Below are 19390 nucleotides of genomic sequence, written 5' to 3' on the forward strand. Positions count from 1 at the left end.
ACGGCCGCTTATTTCCGTGCTTTACTTGAGGGAGAGAACACTATCTTCACCATTTTCATCATTGTTTTCTCTATATTATTTCAAAATCAAGGCCTTGTTCTTAGACAAGAATATTGCCTTTTGTGTTCTGTCCTCGAAAAACAATGGTTGCGGTGGGGGTGGGTTGGGCAGAGGATGACTGCCCCATACTCTGTCCATATATCGTTGTCATACTTGGTAGAGATAAACAAACATTTGTGATGACTCTAATTGATTTTATAAAATATACACCATTTTATTTATTTTAAAAATATTTTTAAATTTTAATCTTTCTTTCTTTCTTTCTTTCTTTCTTTCTTTCTTTCTTTCTTTCTTTCTTTCTTCTTTCATTTCTATCATTCACTTCTATCATTACACAATGTAAACTTTTCTTGCAGCCCTTTACCAATTTCTCCCTAACCCCCTCCCCTCCCCGTTTCCCACCTAATATACACTATTTTAGTCAAGCTTTTGTGACCTGAACTGAACCAAAAATTCAGAAAGCAGATGAAATGCTGCAGCTTGCCCCTTATTATCTAAAACTCCGCATACAGGAACTTGGCATTTTATATTATCAGATGTTTGAACAGTATTCAATACATTATTCCTTTTAATGGATGCTGACCTTTGCAGGCCAGGTATTCTCACATTATTACTAATAATAAGTCAATAGGCAACTTCATTATTCTGGTATTACAAGGAATTATATTCTTATACTAATGCAAATACAAAAATTTCCTGTACTGCCCAAGATAGGATGAAGTTATAAGAGATGAAAATTTGCTTGCATGATTTTCTTTTTCTTTCTTTTCCTTTATTTCTCTCTCCTCCTCCTCCTTCCCTTCCTCCTTCCCTTCCTACCTTCCTTTCTCCTCATCAAATCATGTGAGGCAGAGTTAAATCCAGGCTTTTGTTGTCTGCATGATCACCCCTGCTGAGAAAAGTGATTGTCTAATTTGACTTCCCAGCTAAGATTCAGGGTAAACTTAAGATTAATCTCTCAGTAATATTAATTTTACTACAGCAAAGCCAAACATTTTTTTTGTTAGCATACTCCTTGAACCTAATATTTTCAGAACACAATTTTGTGTATGTGTGTGGTTTTTGCTTGATCATCCCATTGAGAAATAAGGATACACTTGCCTAGGAAAATAATGACTCACAGAGAACATCCAACTGAAGCCTAAATCACATAGGAATTACTAGAACCCATTTAGGAAAATGTATCACCTGAGTTCCCATCCTAGACTTTTTCAAAAACCCTCAGACCTAGAAGAGGAGAAAATAGGCTGGACACAACACAATTAGATTTTGTACACTTCCATTGTCCTACTACTACCACCACCATGAAAACAGTGTGACCAAGAGGGTTATCCCTGTAAATCACTCAAGTACTAATACTGCCTCCTGTTGGGATACACTTTCCAATTCACAAAGTGCCTTTGCACATATAATTTTGCATAATACTAGCAACAACCCTCCACACGGAGGAACAGGGGCAATTGCTCCTTGCTGAACTTTGGTCTTCTGTGGATGGTTGCATGTATGGTGAGTGGCAGAGCCATGGTGTCAGCTTGATCACCTTCCTTAAGCCCAGGCCCTTTTGCCACTACAACAAAAGAGGGTTCTTCCCATGCTCAGAGGCCAAAATGCTTCAGAGGCTGTACAGGGGAAGCACATCTTTCCTTCCAGCTTGGCTTAGGCATCATTATCACAGAAGTGGAAATCACGCTTTACAACTGTGAGAACCATGCCATGGTTATTTTAGTAATTAACTTTGAAAGAAGTTTCAAATTGGATGAAGAGATAAAGAAACATGCTCAGATGCAATGTGTTTGCACCTGTGACAAAGACATAAATATTTGGTAGCAAATTATTGGCAAAACTTTTGTGGTTTATAGTGTACCTTAAAAAATTCCCAAGAAAAAATCATATACAATTAATCTTATTAAGTGTGAGGTCAATAGGTTTTAAAATAGAACTGGCCAAAGAGATTTAACTACTAATATTAATAGACTTCCTGTTACAGAAGAAAAATTAGTATTGAATATACACTGTAATTTTAGAATTGACTAAAAGACTTTCCCCTGCTCCTTCTGAGAAATACTGTCACATGCAACCCCATCATATCTTTACACGGTTATCTGATCACTTGCAGCCTCTTTTTTCTTATATGAGTCTAGCTGTGGGATCTAGGTTTACAATCTTCACTGAAAATTCAAAGCATAAATGGGTCACTTCTTGAAACTTAAGTATCTCTCATTGGTAAGGGCTTACTATTTTCCATTATTTTACATCTCATTTGCATTATGCTGTTGACTTAGATTTTAAAGCCTCAGGTAGCGATATTAAGTGCTTAACTCATGAAAACAGCACTAGAATCTAAAAATGAGTCATTGTACATAATCTCTAATTGCTCACAGTATAATGATAAAATCCTTGTAAATAGATAAACCATTCCTAAGTCCTAGTTCTTTTGGGGGAAAAAATTTAAATTTTCTATATTCTGGTAATATAGTTCCTCAGGTTTCATTGGCAATTTGGAGTTCACATAGTGCTTTCATACACGTTACCACGTTTGAGCTCATAATTATCAGTCTAAAACTGATATAATCCATAACTGACTATAGAAATGCTATGCAAATGATAGAAAAGGATGGAAGAAATGTAAATATCTAAATAAATATAAAGTAAATATAAATATAAATGAGTTGGTAGAATGAAGAAATTCTGGAAATGTCTTCTGTTCTCATTTCCACAATTTGCATGAAATAGCTGGGTTGTTTATAACCATTTTGGTTTGCTTAGAAACCTTGTTAGAATATTCATGGTGACTTAACTGTGGCAGATTACAAACTCTAGTAGGCACTTCTTTAAAAAAATAAACTTTTTATTTACAACGATTTTAGCTTTACAGAATTCTTGTGAAGATAACTCAGAGTGGTCCCCTATACTTCACATTTCTCCCATTATTAACATCTTACATTAGTATAGTGCATTTGTTACAACTAATAAATCAATATTGATACATTGTTATTCACTAAAGTCCACAGTTTATTCAGATTTCTTTAGTTTTTATGTAACGTCCTTTTTCTGTCTCACGATCCCATCCAGGATATCACATGACATTTAGTCTTTGTGTCTCCTTGGGCTCCTCTTGGCTGTAACAGTTTCTCAGACTTCCTTATTTTTGGATGACCTTGACAATTGTGAGGAGTACTGGTCAGGTATTTTGTAGAATGCCATCAATGGGAATTTGTCTAATGTTTTTCTTATGATTAATCTCTGGTTATGGATTTTGGGGAAGAAGATCCCGGAGGCGAAGTGCCATTTGCATCACCATAGCAAGGGTAAATCCCAACAGCACAATCTATCATTGGTGGTGTTGCCTTGACTGCCTGGCTCAGATAGTGTTGGTTAGGTTTCTCTATTGTGCGGTTACTCTTTTTTCTCTCTTTCTCTACTGTATTCTTTGGAAGGAAGTAGCTGTTCTCAGCCGAGACTTAAGAAGTGGGGAGTTAGGCTCCATGTCCTTGAGGGTGGAGTATCTACATAAATTATTTGGGCTAATAGGTATTTTAAATTTTAAAAATCTAGGTGGATTCCACAAGTCAAGGGTGTTATAAATAAGAAAGAGGAAAAAGATGAGGAAATCCATATGAGGAAGCCAAGAAGTGAGGAAGTCAAGGTAATGATTTCAGCTAGGGTGAGAGGTAGAGTCACACTCCTCAGCAGGGGTGAAGCCTCATGACTACAGGCATAGTCTGTCCAACTTTTTCCTGCCCACCCTGTTCCTCTGGAAAAGTGAAGCATTTGAACACTTAGAAACTATAATGAAGTCCATATTCTTTTACTTTTCTCCTGGGCTCATTCTGTGAATATAACACTCCATTTGCTGCCAGTGCCTATCCTGCAACAAGGTGCTGGTCCCCCAACTGCATATAGTGTTTCCAGGTTTCCTGGCAGAATTCAATGTCCTTTCTTGGAAGTGGATATTAGTGAATATGTGATGGGAGTGGGAGTAAAATGAAGTAGAGATTAAGTGATTTGCTAAAGATCTTCATAATTAATTATTTCTATCTTCACCATTCAACTAAAAGGTCTCCCTCAAAACTCTCCAAAGTTCTATTTGTTGTCAAATACAACAGTCCTGTATCCTTCCTTATTCTCCTTGATCTTGCTATTGCATTTGACTCTGTTAACTGCCCTCTGGTATTGGATAGCCATTGCTGTGTAACAAGCCGTCCAAAAACTCAGTGGCTTAAAAAAGCAATCCTCTATATTTGCTCATGCATCTGCAGGGCAGCTGGAATTTATCTAGGCTGGGGTCAGCTCAGTGGTTGGGTTCCTTATGAAGGTCTGCTAGCTGGCTGGGGAGTCACTGGTCTGTGTGTCTCTCATCCTCCTCCTCAGGCCAGCATGCTAGCTGTGGTATGTTTTGACCATGGCAAGGGCAGAAGGCCAAGAGAACAAGTGGTGACATCTGAGATCTCTTAAGAGCTAGGCTGGGAATTGGTGCTGTCATGCCTGTCTATATGCTATTAGTCAAAGGAAAGTCACATGGTCAAGGGACAGAAAATACACTGTACCCTCAATGAGACCAGAGTTAGTGTGTGGATGCCAGGACTAAAGTGAAGAATTGAGGCCACTAATGCAGGAATGCAATTTATCATGCCCTTGCATCTTGAAACACTCTCCTCTTTTTTTTGTTTTTAACATAATGCTATCTTGATCTTCTCACCTTTTATTATTTCTTAAGTTCTTCTTCCTTCAATGTCTGTACTATATGTAGACTTTACCTAAGGCTCAGCCTTTTGGTCCTAATTTCCTCCCTGTATGTAAGAAATCTCATCCTGGCTTAGAGTCTGTGATGTCCTAACAATCATTTCTGGTTTACCTTTGGGCATTTCCATATTTCCATTTGGAACTGCCTAAACTCATAATCTCTGGTCCCAGGCTCCACTTAAATCAATGTTTTTTTCCCAATACAAAGATATATTTCTGAAATACATCTGAAATACAGTACCTTTCGATAATCATTTTGATGTGAATGCAAAAACAAAAACAGAACGCTAATGAAGACTTACCCTATGCTAACAGGAGTACGACATTTCTGAAGATGAACAGGAAATAGGCCTGAAGGACAATGATTATGATGAGAAGAGTTTTAGAAAACCATTTTCTATGAGAAATGGCTAAAGTTACTAACAATTTTCTTTAATCTAGAGATTATATATGGCATCATGACCACTGTGTTTAGATAGTTGAAAGTGTGTGGTGTGGAAAAACCTGATTTTTTTCTACATAGCAGGACTGCTTCCAATGAGGATGGATTTGGATGTTGCTTTGCTTCCCATGAATTTGTCACCCCTTTTCCCCTGGGTGATGGAGCCACAAAGAATTACTCAAAGCCCATCTCTTCTGAGTAGTGAGAAGCCCCAAAGGGGTTAATCTCCCAAGAGAGAGGCATTCCTTCCATTTGGGAAATTAACCATGAATTTGGGTTCTCCCCCCACATTTATTCTCCAGACCAGGAAGTTACAGGAAAAGAACATAGGTGGGGTTATGGTTAACAATATAGGCTGGTAACATTCAGTAAAACAAGCAAGGTGACATTCCATAATGCAACTTGCAAGAAATTAAGAAGTTGGTCCACCAACAAGAGCTTGATCTTAGCAGACATTCTCTCTCCTTACAGCAATTTCCCAGTATCTTTACCTATCAATCAGTAACCTGTCTGTCCTCTGAGCCAGCACCCTTGCTGTGCTACAATTCTTTATCTTACAACAGAGACTAGCCTGGAGAAAAATTTCCTGTCTTTTGCAAGGTTAACATTTTATATGTACTTTTAAGAAGTTAGGTTAAACCTGAAACTGCAAGAAACTAAGCCCTGTGAAATATATTTGCTTTATAAATGTAAGCATTCTCCACATTTGGGGGAAGAAAATTTTAGGTTGATATAAGAAAATAACTTTTAGAAAGAAGAACTATACAGAAACAGAAAGGTTCTGCTCCCCCTTCCCCCAATTATTCATTAAAATCCTGTCCATCCTTCAAGACTTATCCCAAGTCTTTATCCCCCCCCCACACTCATCCCTGACAATTCAAATTTTATTCCTCCCTCTCAACTCATGTTGCTAATCTCCCATCCCATCTCAACTAAATTAAGTGTTCTTTGAAAGTAGAAATAGGACATCCTAATTTATAACTTCAAGCATGAAACACTACACTGAGCCTCTAACAGGCATTCAGGAAATTCTTACTGGCTTATCATTTCAATCACAGATTTCCTGATTTCTAACCTTAATCATCAGGCTTGGTTAGAATTTGAACCAGACTGTATTGCTCAAAAATTGAATCATTTCACACTGATTTCACAAGAGGATTTGGCTTCTGATTTTAATGAAAGCCTGAAGGGAGGAGTAGATTTTGCCATCTCTTGTCCATCTAAACTTATGTTTTCCTACTCATCGGAGAAAGACACTGAATGTAGAGATCCTCTAAGATCTAGATTTATAGCTCAGATAATTTGCTGGGTGAAACAGCAGAGTAAACGTGCCTAATTTCTCCATGTCTGAAGATTATTTAAGCACAAATCAACTGGTGAATGGGAATATATGCTGTGGAGGAATGCACACGACGCTGGCAAACTGACTCTCTAGCTGGTGTTCCGATCTGCCTGTTGTCATAGTTACTGGTGTATGCAAAGCAATTTCCCTCCCCAATCACACTCTGTAGACCTTCAGTGAAAATAAGCTATTCTTCCAGCTTTATTTTTCTTTATCCATGAATTGAAGCTAAAAAAAATGGCATCAGCTGCATGAATATCTTTATATTCTTAGCAATATTTTAGACATCCAAAAGTAATACATGAGGTTTCATCAAAATAAGTGCCTCTGCTTAAGGTCTCACCTCATTTGTTTGGCAGTGATTCATTGAGCGCCTGGGTACTGGAGACACTACTGTGGTTTGTCCTCAGGGGTGGACATCAAAGCTGTGTGAGGGAGAGAGATGAATAAGGAATGTATTTCAGTGAAATGCAATCAGTGGTGGAAGCCGGGGATAGAGAGCCATGGGAATGCAGGAGAGAGACACCTCAGTACATTGTGGGTGCTGGTAGGGTCAGGTCAAAGATCACCCTGGGCATCTTGAAACATTGTTCCTGGGAAGTTTAGCAAACTTCTTTTCAGTCGTTCTGGGTACAGAATGCCAGTGTGACCCTGCGGGCTGGGCTCACATAGCAACGGGGTGGAGGGGCCGCTGTGCTGTGGCCTGCTGCTCACACATGGCTCTCCCTTCTGCTCTGCCACAGGAACTCCTTCACAGACATCCTCCGCGCCATCCTGCTCTCGTTGGAAGTCCTTATTGAAGATCCTGAGCTGCAGATAAATGGCTTCATTTTAATTATAGACTGGAGTAATTTTTCCTTCAAACAAGCCTCCAAACTGACACCATCAATCCTTAAACTGGCCATCGAAGGGCTGCAGGTATGTTCAACAAATGTACGATACAAGGTGACAATGTACTTTTTTCTCATTGCAACCAATGTAATATTTGTCTTTTAGGACGGAAAAAAGGTAACTTGGATAAATTCATTTGTGAGTACTCCATATTTTTACCTCAGTCTGAGTTTAGGTTTTTGTTTTTTAATTAGTCTTCATTTTCATTAATAACTCTACTGTTACCTCAGGCACAAATTACCTACTGTAGCAATAATGAACAAAGCTCAGAGATGTTTGGTTTAATCCACCTGGGAGTTCACAAAAATTAAAACTAAGAACCATCTGTTTTATGCGCATGTCCAATATAGGGGCGGCAGGGGAGTTTTCTGGGGTTTCCAGAAGCATTTTGTTCCAGAAATACACCCTACGGATCATCACTTCCCAGCGTGTAACGTGCTGCAGTGTTTGAGCTTCAATGGATCACTTTGGTACAAACAAAGGAAGCAGATGACACTCTACCTCCTGTTTATGTGCCCAGTTGTCAGGACTTCAAGAAGGGGCTTCTGTGCTGCATGACGGTTAGAGTGTCAGTCTCCAGGGTCCCTTCTACTTTTTAAGTGTCAGTAATTCTACAAGAAGTAAGGAACTCAGAGCAACAATTCTGCTTAGCTCCTGTGACACATTATTACAACGCAAAATTAAGGGCATAGTTTGGCGAAATTTAGAATCAGTTATATGAAGCTTATGTCCCTTCTTTATTTTATAGGAAGACTGACTCAGTAGAGTGACTCCCTCCCAGTAGATGGCAATTGCATGCAGTGCTGTATATAGCACACTGTGGACACTGGATCATTCTTAGGTGAAGCAGCCATTGCTTGTGCTTCTCAAAGTGCACAACTGGAGTCCACTTTAATCTCCCGTCATACTCTAGTGCAGAGTGATCGGTGCCTTTGTGCCTTAGACTATGGCTTGTTCTTCATTGGCCCCCAGCAAATATCTAGCACCTAGTGGGCCTCTGATAGACATGTGTTTATCGAATGGATCCTATTTTATTGAAGTGGTTTTGCATTTCCCAGAGCAGGAGAAGAGAGCAGGCATTTCAGAAGAGGAGCAGCAAGTGCACATGGTTCCAGAAATACCAAGTTGTCCTGGGTAGCTGCATCTTGCAGTGTACTGGGGGTAGATTTTTTAAGCTGCTTTTGCATGTACTGACTACATGGAGCATCCTGCATTGCCATAAGGTCCCAACCATAGACTTGTATATTCTTCACTAGCAGTCACTTTCTCTCAGCTCTAATTCCTTTTCTCCAATATCCTCTCATCTGAGCCTCTGAACATCTAATCTCTCTCTCCTTAAAACTTTTATCAAAGGGAGTTTTAAAGTAAGCATCAAGGTTAATTTCATGCCGTATAATTATGCTGACCACATTTCCAGGAACTTTTGTATAAGCTTCATGTAATCTTATCTTTAAAAAAAAATACACCCCCCCCACACACATAGAGAGAGTACATTATATGTGTAAGTAGCTGTGATTCAAGTTCTATGCCTTTATAAGGTTTTTTCATAAATCAGGAATGACCCTGTGTTCCAATTTTTCTTTCTGAAAGTGTGTGGATTACATAATATGTCCCTTGCCAACTTCACTATGCTGACATGGGTCTTACTGAGTTAATGCATGTGAATGTGTTTGTAAAGGAAAAGCTATACATAATTGTATGCTATTGGTGCAAGAAATACTAGGTGCCCTTTTGTGGGGCAAGGTGGGTCTCATCTGGGACTTTGCTTGTCATGTGCCAGGCTCTAAGATGAATTTCACAATGTCCTGAAGCTCTGGTTAAGGAATAGTCCTCCTTCTGGGGAAGGAAGCCAGTGGTTTCTGGGAAGCTGAACTGGGGGCAGTTCTTGCCTCTAAGATACAGATTCTCCCATCCACACTTTTAGCTTGTTGTCTTGGCCACGCTGCAGAAGCTCTTGGGGTTACTGCAGACACCTTGCTCTTGCCCCACAGCATGGAGTCAGCTCCGGCCAGCCACTGACAACTTTTCACTCCAGGCCATCCTCTTTCTGGGACTGGGAACTTTCAGATGTTGTGGTTGATCCACCGCTGGCTCTCCCAGTGACCTTTCTACATCGCAGGTGTCTCCAACTTCAAGTGGTCATTGACCCCTCTGATATCTTGAAAAAGTCATAACTGGTGCTAAGCAGAATTCATCCCTCTGTGGTCACCAGTGTTGTGCATGTAGGGTTCCATATGGGTGTCCAATTGTTAGCCACAAAGGCTCAAGATAAATTCCACAGCACCACCGGCAGACTTTGGTGGAGAAACAGAAAACTATACCAGGCCAATATCAGTGAGAGAAGAGAAGCCAGGTTCTTCCTTCCTGCCATCTTCCCTCAGAGAGGCCTGAAGAGACCAGGGTGTCTGCTGGACTTGCAGGAGATTGCTGGGGAGGGAGATCCATTGTTCTGGTGCAGGGATCTTGCCCTCTCTGCTGTCCTGCCTTTTGTGGGTAGGTGTGAGAAAGTGGACCTGTCAGGGGGAATAATCAGACCACTTTGGTACCTTGTTATCTGGTTTGGGGTTTCAGCTGTTTAGAGGGTTTGTCTAGGATTACCTGTTGCTCAAACCCTGGGGAATTTGGGGCCCACCCCCACCCACACACATAGGTAATACAACACCTCCTGCAGGGAGAAGTTGGTGAGGGCCATCCCAGATAGCTCACTGATGAAACAGTGAAAATTAAAGGTCATTTTTGGTCAGTTCTCCACTTTGCATCACAACCTGGTTACTGAACCCTGAGGTTTAGTCCTATTACTTGTTTCATATTTATCCATAAAGATAGTTGTTCAAGGAGACCTTCAACTACTAATTATTGCAGTCTGGGATCTCCAGGGTGCAGACTCTGATGTGCAGATGAACACACAGGGGATTTACCAGGGAGTGTTCTGAGGGTCAACACCTGTAGAAGGGAAGCTATGGAAGAAAGTTTGTCAGCAAGAAGTTAAGCTGAGATTCAGTCATTTCCAATGAAGTCCTGAAGCATTCTGAAGCTGGGATGACCCTTCAGAGTCATCCCCAATTGGGGTCAAGGGTCTGGACCTTTATATGACCACATTGTTCAGTGATTGTGTGCTGGCTGCCCTGGGAAGGGGTTGCAAACTTGGGCAAAGTGGCTGTCTTCAGCCTGAAGCCCTGAAGGAAGCTGCTGTCTGAGGACTTTCTCTTGGCTGCCCTCCCAGTGGCTGGGGCAGTGTAGCAGAGCATCTACTGCAATAAGCAAAAGATGTTTGGAATACTCTTCAGTGCAATCTCAAGGAGTTTCCCTTATTCTGAATTTGGTGAATTGTTTTTTTCTTGTTTACACGCATTTCCAATTAACCCCAAAGTGGAGTTGATACCAGGTAATAAAGTGGTGATGGGCACTTGGACGACAACTCAATGACAGTCCTCTGTTTGGGTCTACCAGTTGTATTTCTGTACTTCAAATGGTAATTGTACTGTCTCTGATAACAATCATCAAAAATATGGCATGTGCACAGAACTTCATGTTTACGCACTTCTCAGGCTGAACTAATGAATTACTGAAATAATCATATAGAAGGCTGCTCTTTAAAAAGTCATCAGATTTTCACATCAAAAGTCACCCTGTATTAGCTGGTCATGAAACAGTATAAGTGTATGTACTATTTATTCCTTCTTTTAGAACAATGCTTTGAGGAATTGTCATTGTTTAGAATATTAAGTTGTCCTAGTTACATAAATATTGTATGAATATTAGTTCAAAAACTTTAGTTAAGGGCCGGCCTGGTGGCACACTGGATAGTGCGCCGCTTGGGAAGCGCGGCGGCGCTCCCGTCCGAGGGTTCGGATCCCACATACAGACCGGTTCCCGCTCACTGGCTGAGCGAGGCGCGGGAGCAACACCGAGGCTTGCAATCCCGTTGCCGGTCCCCGGTCCGGTACGGGGGCAACACTGAGGGTTGCGATCCGTTGCCGGACACGGAAAAAAAGACAAAAAAAAAAAAAACTTTAGTTAAAATACTATTTTGAGACTACCTGAAAGTCATTTCCTCTTACTCTGCTGTTAGAACTTTAAATGTCATCAGTAATGTATAAAAGAGCCATTGCATCTGTTTGTTACAATTTGTTTAAATTTTAATCAAACTTAAAGTAATGTTTATGCCACCATTTTAAAGCAGCACAGCATTATTCTCGATTCTGCTGGGGATTTCTGATAGAATGAGCAACGTGCTGAAGTCATGCTCCTGAGCTTTGTAATGTTTCCAAAATCAATTTTTGGAATTATTTCTTGTAAGTCTCTGCAGTCCAACCATTACAACCAGTGAACGGTGTTTATCAATGTTCAGCCAGCCCAGGTACTTAAAGAGCTTACTGTGCTGAAGTGTTTCACTTAGGAAGAACTATAGTCTTGTGTCCTGCAGGCTGTTTATAAGATGTTTGATTCCTTTAAGGACCCAGACACTTGTCATGGGTTTAGAGAAGCCACTTTTCACTCACTGGAGGAGATCCAAACAGCACTCTGTTTTTTTCTTTTCCCTCATTTCTGTACTCCTGTCTACTCTCTGGCCAATCTAGACACATTATCAGTTCATGAACTCTTTGTTCAAGGTTTACTGTGTAACCTTATTTGTTGTTGTTAAAGATGTTTTCTTAACATTTATATCAACTTTGATCCAAACTCTCCTAACAGCTTGGAGCCAGTCTAGGGCAGGAGGTCCATTACTTTTCCAACTCAACCCAGGTTGGAGGGGATTTGGAGCGATGCTCAGAGGCTTGGCCAACTGCAAACCATCTATCTCCTAAGTGTGCCTTTTTGTTATGCCTTTTCAGACCTTGGTCTATTCTCCCTGGCTTCCTTCCTACATTCTACTTTTTTCATCCCCTTTTCCAAAACACATGATATGCTCACTTGCCCTTGGGGAATCCATAGTGCCACATTCACTCGAAAGACTAGACACTTAAAAGTTTATCACATCAGAGGTCAATGTGACAGTTCTGGATTGTAAGTGAATAGATCATGTTGTGATTCAAAATTTGGAAAGGCAGGTTGGGCAGATGCCTTTCAAGTTAGTAGTAGATTCACACTGACTCTACAGTTCATATTGCAGACATGCAGATGTTACTGACACATGGTATATTCATTCAACATGAAATATGGCCCAGGTCCTCTTCTAAATAGGATTACAGTAGAGAACCAAGCTGACCTGGCTTCCAGGAACGTAAATTCTAGGGGCTTACTTCTCAAAGTGTAGCCCACAATCCAGCAATATCAGTTGCATCAGAAACTGGTTAGAAATGCAGTTTCTCAGGCGCTACCCCAGATCTACTGAAGCAGAAGCTGCAGTTCAGCAAGTACTCCAGTGATTTGTATGCATATTAAAGTTTAAGAAGCATTGCTCTAACACATGGTATTATCGTATCATGCAATGGATCTTGACGTTATGCACATCGGACTTCCCTGGAGGGCTTGTTACAACCCACATCACTGGACCCCACTCCCACAGTTTTAATTCTATAGATCTGGAGCAGACCCCAAGATTTGACCCTTCAAAAATGTTTCCAGGTGATGCTGATGGTACAAATGACACTTTGGTATGGCTCTGCATAGAAGACCTCAGGCAAGTCATTCACTCTCTAGGTCTCAGTTTCCTCATCTGTAAAATTTGGTGTCATAACAGTACCCACCTCATAGGTTCATGGTGGAAATTAAATACTACATGAAAAGTGCTTGGGAGATAGCCAACGCTCACTGAATGTTAGAGTATTATTGAAAGAATGAAGAGGCCAGCCCTTATCCATGGCTCCTGTGGCTCTACGGCATTCACTTAAATGAAACCACTCTCCATTGCTCCACGCCGTAAGTTCACATCTCTGAGAATTAGACCTCACCAGCCTGTTTGCTGGCTTTAAACAAAAGAGTTCCTTATCCCTGCTCACTACAGTTAATGACTTAGGCCTGGGTTGGTATCATCTGCCCATACAGTGGCACTTGAGGCATTTTTTCCTCCTATTCATGTGGTATGATTTTTTAAATTATCACCCGATAGTCAAGGGATGAATCCACTTCACTGCCAAAACAGATTAATGGGGCCAAAACTCACCTCTTTGATTCTGTAGGATTCTTTTCAGCAGTAACATGTACAGCATCTTTTATTGATACTTACAGTGTTTATGGATTAAAGGATATTGGATAGGAACAGATTGAAGGAAAAGGATATTTGTGTTTTGCCAAGAAAGTTCTTAATTCATGTTTTCTAAACACTGCAGGTATGCTTTAACACTTTCCCTCTAGGCAAACTGTATTTTACCTTCTCAGGCCACAAAGCTGTAATTTTGAATTTGCAACAGTACAATATGTTGTTATGGAAAGGTTAGAGGAATAAAATATCTCCTCTAATGCTCTATCTTCTTAAGTATCAATTAAACTCAGGAAGATAATTAAGGCTAATGACACTCTGGTGATCCTGATGGCAGACAGTATGGCCCATTTAAAATAGTTCCAGTTAAATAGGCCTATCTCTGTCATACTTTTAATAAATGGTATTTCTGGACTCTCATGCATTATAAACCTAGCTGATCTTCAGATTCACCCATTTAAGAAACAGTCACTACGCCTTTACTTGCAGCCAGTCACAAAAGAAAACAGATGCAGTCCCTGCCCTCAGGAAGGTTCTGGTTCACAGCAGAAGCATACCTATAAACAAATGATGAAAATCATGTACGGGGGCCGGCCCGGTGGCGCACTGCTATAGTGCGCCGCTTGGGAGCGTGGTGGCGCTCCCGCCGAGGGTTCGGATCCCACATACAGACCGGTTCCCGCTCACTGGCTGAGCGAGGCACGGGAGCAACGCCGAGGGGGGCGGGCCCGCTGCCGGGCCCGGGCCTGCGCGGGGGCGGGCCCGGTGGCGCACTGCTATAGTGCGCCGCTTGGGAGCGTGGTGGCGCTCCCGCCGAGGGTTCGGATCCCACATACAGACCGGTTCCCGCTCACTGGCTGAGCGAGGCACGGGAGCAACGCCGAGGGTTGCGATCCCGTTGCCGGTCCTGGCCTGGTGCGGGGGCGACACTGAGGGTTGCGATCCGTTGCCAGACACAGAAAAAGACAAAAAAAAAAAAAAAAGAGAGAGAAAGAAAATCATGTACGGAAAGGGGAGCATGCACAGAGGCAATAAAATCCTGGAAAAGGAATCCAATCTAGCCATGAGGAGTCAGGATTGGTATCATGGGTGAGGCCACACCTCAGCTGATTCTTAGCAGATGATTGTGGAGTAGCCACAGCCAATAGAGTGGAAGAAATTTCAGGCAGTGGAGATAACATGGGCAAAGACACAGAGGCACGATGTAGCTCAATAAGAGCAAGAAACAGACTTAATCTTATATTCCTGGAGTGCACAAGTGCCACGCAAGGCCACGTGCCATGCTAAGGAGCTTGGTCTCTTCCTGCAGATATGGGGAGCCACTGAACATAGTAAGGCAAGATGGCAACACAGATTTATATTTCACATGGGATTAGTTTGGTGGCTGTGAGCAGGAAAGGTTCAAAGGCAGGGGAACCAATTAAAAAGACAATAATTCAAGTAAGAATACAAATCTGAGCTACGAGTGATAGAAGGGACTCAGTTACAAATATGAAGCAAGATAAGACAGTGCTTGGTGGTTGCATGGGTGGGAAGTGCTGATGAAGGAGTCCGGGATGAAGCTCAGCTGTGAAGCTAAGGTGCAGGTCGATGGTGGTGCCGGCTAATGAGGTCATGCAGACAGGAGCACACAGGTGTGAGAGACCATGAGCATTACGTGAATGTTAGATATGTTGAGCTTAAGATCCTGTGGGATGTCTTCATTATTTACATAAAGACTGAGCCAAGGGGAGTGGTCTAGGCTGGATCTGTCGATTGGGTGGTATTTTAAATCACAGGAAAGAAAAGATCATCCCAAGAAATCCTAAGGCATAAGAAGCAGAGACTGAGAGAAGAACCCACGTGTAGAATAGTATATAGGAACAAGTTAGGCAAGAAACAGCCCACAGAGGAGAAAGGGGAGATCAAGACGGGGAGCTGTGAGAAGAATTAAGGACAGAAGCTGAAGGAGTGGGCTTCGAGGAAGGAAACCGTTGCTGTGTGATGGTGGCTGTGTAGTCATCAGAGCTCTGGGTCAAGGAGGGAGGTGGGGAAAGGGAGAGACTGTGTCAGGAAGCATGTCCCACGAACCCCAGGGGTGAGGGCAAAGACGAGGGGAGAGAGCAGGAAGATGGGAGTGGAAGTATTCCCTCTTTTCCTTTAGACAGGATTTTCACCAAAAAACTATATTAAGGGCTTTCACACAGCTGTGGAAAACTGGTCTTGCCAAAGGATTGACCTTTGTGAATTGCTTAGTTCCAGGTTAATATTTCTCAATGCACCAAAGAAGAGATCTCTGCCTCTCATGGTTATGAAATGAAGTGTGGCACAGCTGTCCAGGGACAATGTTCTGAATATATTTATGTAATATATTTGCAGAAATATGGATGCTTACAAGCTTCTAGTTCTGTCAGTGTCCTCTGGGACCCAGTATCAGAGTTAAGCAGTATTTGGCATTCTCGAAGGGCCCCCTGTTGGAGAAAAACCCTGTGGAAAATCTTGCCCTACACAAACAACAGTCTCCAGTGATCAAACAAGAGGTACTAAAATAATGCCTCTTGCAAAAGAATCAGAATTCTTTGGTTTTATTTTATTTTATTATTTTTAATTCAATTTTATTTAAATTTATTTTTGTAGGATATGGTGTATTGTTTCAACACTGGCATGTCCTGCACAATGACTCACTTAGGGTAGGTAGGATAGTTTTGTCCTGATTAGTTCATCCTGACCTTCCCCCTCACCCCTTCCCCTCCAAACCTCTGGTAACTATTATTCTATTCTCTACTTTTTTAAAAAAAATGTACAAAGATTAATATCCTTATTGCGAAAAGAACTCTTAAAAACAAATTAGAAAAATCTAAGCTGAAATGTGGTGAAGGACATGAGCAGACAAGTCTCACACCCAAAGAAATACATGGGGTTAGTAAGTATCTTCCAGTATCTGGCTGTGGGTAGGGGTGGGGCTGTCCCAGTCCCCCATCTCTCAGGATCCCAGGCGTTGGGTTGGCTTCCACAGCTGACCAGGATGGGCAGTGGTGCCAGGGGTGGGGCTAGGGTCAAGTCCAGCCATTTCCCAGGACCCCCTGGGCGATGCGCTGGCTCCCATCTTTCCTCAACCAAAACAGAAAAAAAAAAAAAAGAAGGGGCGCATTTACATAACAGAACAATTCAATTCCGAGATACTCTATCTTCCAGGCTCAGCTAGACCTGGAGTTGAAGTTGAAACAATGTCGTAAGAATCCAGTTTCTCTTTCTCTGTCTATGTCTCAGTTACACTTTTCTCTGCACTGACTTCATTTTCAGACAGAACTCTTTCACAAGCTGACCATGAAGACTCCAGCAGTTCCATGTGTAAGTGACCTCTGGTGTCTACATTCTTGGAACGAGTGAGTGGAATGGGGGGATTTCTAGCCAAGTTTCTATACCTGAACCATGTAGACTAGGAATGTCAAAGGGGTAACTCGCAAAAGATGTTGGACCATGACAAGAATTTCCACCAAGAAACTTAAGGTAGAAAATTAGAGAGACATTTTCTTGCAATTCTCTACTTGCTGTTCAGTATAGCACCTGGGAATTCAGAATCTGGGTTTTATTTCTGTGTAGCAACTAATTCCATGGATAACCTTGGGGAAATTGCTTAGTACCTGTAGACCTAAGGTTCTTTACAAGGAAAAACCAAGGGGGTTGGACCAGAGCAGTGATCCTCAAACTTTATCACTCCCAGAATCTCTGGAGGACTTGTTAAAACCCTCATTACAGGGTCCCAACCTTGTAGTATCTGATTCAGTGGGATGAGGGGGTTGAGAATAAGCATTTCCAGCATGTTCCCAGGTGATGCTCATGGTGATCCAGGATCCACACTTGATAACACTGGATTAGATCATTCCTTACAATCCCTTCAATCACCTAATGCTGTGAATCTGTGATTTTACCTCTGTGGAAATAGCCTTAGTGCCTAGCTCAGGGAAGGGAAATAGGATTGTCCTCCCATACCAAATCCAAACCATTAGAATGCAGTGTTGAGAAGAATTCTGAAGTAAACTTCACGCTAAGCAGAAAGGAATTCTGGGATCGGTTTGTGATGTTTGCCTTTCCTGTGGGTGGTGAATGGGCAAGCCTGCCACATCGGCTGTCCCTGACCTGGATATTTCTAGCTCGGGAAATAGTCCCGTGTTTGTGATATGAGAAATTAGGTAGGAAGTTATAGGGGGTGACAAATATCTCAAAGAAGCTCATATTTTCTAGTCTACATCAAAAATCAACAAATGATGGTGGTGATGATGGTGGTGATGATGGTGGTGATGATGGTGGTGATGATGGTGATGATGATGGTGATGATGGCGATGATGGTAACTACCAGTCTGGCATTTAAATTAAAATGCTTTCACACAGTTGTTTTTTTTTTGATCATCCCAACAGCCCTTTGTAGAAAGCAGAGCAGGGGAGTGACAAATTATCACTTCAAAATATAAACATGAAAAAGATTGATTGGGACAATCAATCAAACATCAATTCTGAATAAGATTTTATTTGTCTTAGAGGCCAACTAAAGACCCCAGACTTTTTGCTGTGTCCCACTGTGGGAGAAAGTGTACTTTGTTAGAATAAATAGGTGGTAAAGTGCAGTCCATTTTCAACAAAGGAAATCATTTGTCACTAAGAAAATAACAAGAATTGTTAGCCCCTTTAAGCCCAAAGACAAAATTTCAAAGTGCAATTTCTTATTTTTATATTTAGAAGGACCTAATTTCTGTGTAAACTTTTTATTAATGTGTAAGATACATTCAGATAACTACCCAAATCATAAGTATATAGATCAGTGAATTTTCAGAAAATGAAAGTGTCCAAGTAACCAAATGCAGATCAAGAAATAAAACAGTACCTGTGACCCTGAAGTACTGGGAACCAGTAACTTACTCCAAAGTAACCACTATCCTGACATCGAAAACTATGGATTAATTTTTCGAGAGTACAGTTTAATCTTTATATGTATATATAAAAGAAGTGACTTACCACCTCTATCTAGGTGTTCCTATCTGAGTCAGTCATTCTTTTGTGGTATTTCAACAAACGGGTGTCTTATCTATCTGTACTATTTGCATAAAAGATCTAAAACCATTAATGTCTATATTTGGAACTTAATAAATAAATTCTTGGAAATTTTGAGGTTAAGAAGTGCAGTAGTACACTGTCCTTGTGTAATTTAATTACACAGCAATTGTATCTTATAGAATATAGAATATGCAGCTTCAAATAAGTGTCACAAAATTGAGGCATTAAACTTATGTACTTCATTCTTAAGAGAATCCCTGAAACTTTCACTTAGAGCCTATTTATTCTCATTTTACATGTAATTCTTGTTGACTTGGTCATGTGGTTTTCAGCTCACTACATATTAGAAGTACAAACAAAAATTTGGTTGAGGGGCTACTCCACATTAGAATATAAACAATATCAAGAGATAACAGCTGACAGCCAGGGAAGAAACACAAATAACAGAATTCTACTACTGAAACTATAAGGCACTAAGACTGAGGCCATTTATAGAGGTTAATGTACCATGGCAGTCCTGAGAGCATCAGCATATCACAGAATATGATGTGCATAGCCATGATCCTGAGCAATGTGGAATAGTCTCTGTCACATCCAACAAGCATTATTTTGGGGGGTGGGGGGTTAGTGGGTGGCCAGGGATTGAAATCTGGACTTCAGTGTTATCAGCACCACGCTCTAACCAACTGAACTAACTAGCCAGCCTCAACAAGCATTATTAAAGATGTCACAGAAATGT

The 19390-nt window shown here is 41.2% G+C and overlaps 1 protein-coding gene across 1 annotated transcript in view; it reads left to right on the plus strand.

Annotated features, from left to right (window-relative positions):
- The window catches only part of LOC103603171 (clavesin-1), a gene marked incomplete at its 3' end in the record, with an annotated part of 90950 nt that extends 83445 nt beyond the window's left edge, over positions 1-7505 (plus strand). Inside the window, exon 3 of the mRNA XM_008587653.1 lies at positions 7331-7505. Within this exon, the coding sequence (XP_008585875.1) occupies positions 7331-7505 (175 nt within the window). The remainder of the gene's footprint in view (positions 1-7330) is intronic.
- Positions 7506-19390: the final 11885 nt, after the last annotated feature.

This window comes from Galeopterus variegatus, unplaced genomic scaffold (genome assembly GCF_000696425.1).
Source record: "Galeopterus variegatus unplaced genomic scaffold, G_variegatus-3.0.2 Scaffold4482, whole genome shotgun sequence".
Taxonomy (NCBI): domain Eukaryota; kingdom Metazoa; phylum Chordata; class Mammalia; order Dermoptera; family Cynocephalidae; genus Galeopterus; species Galeopterus variegatus.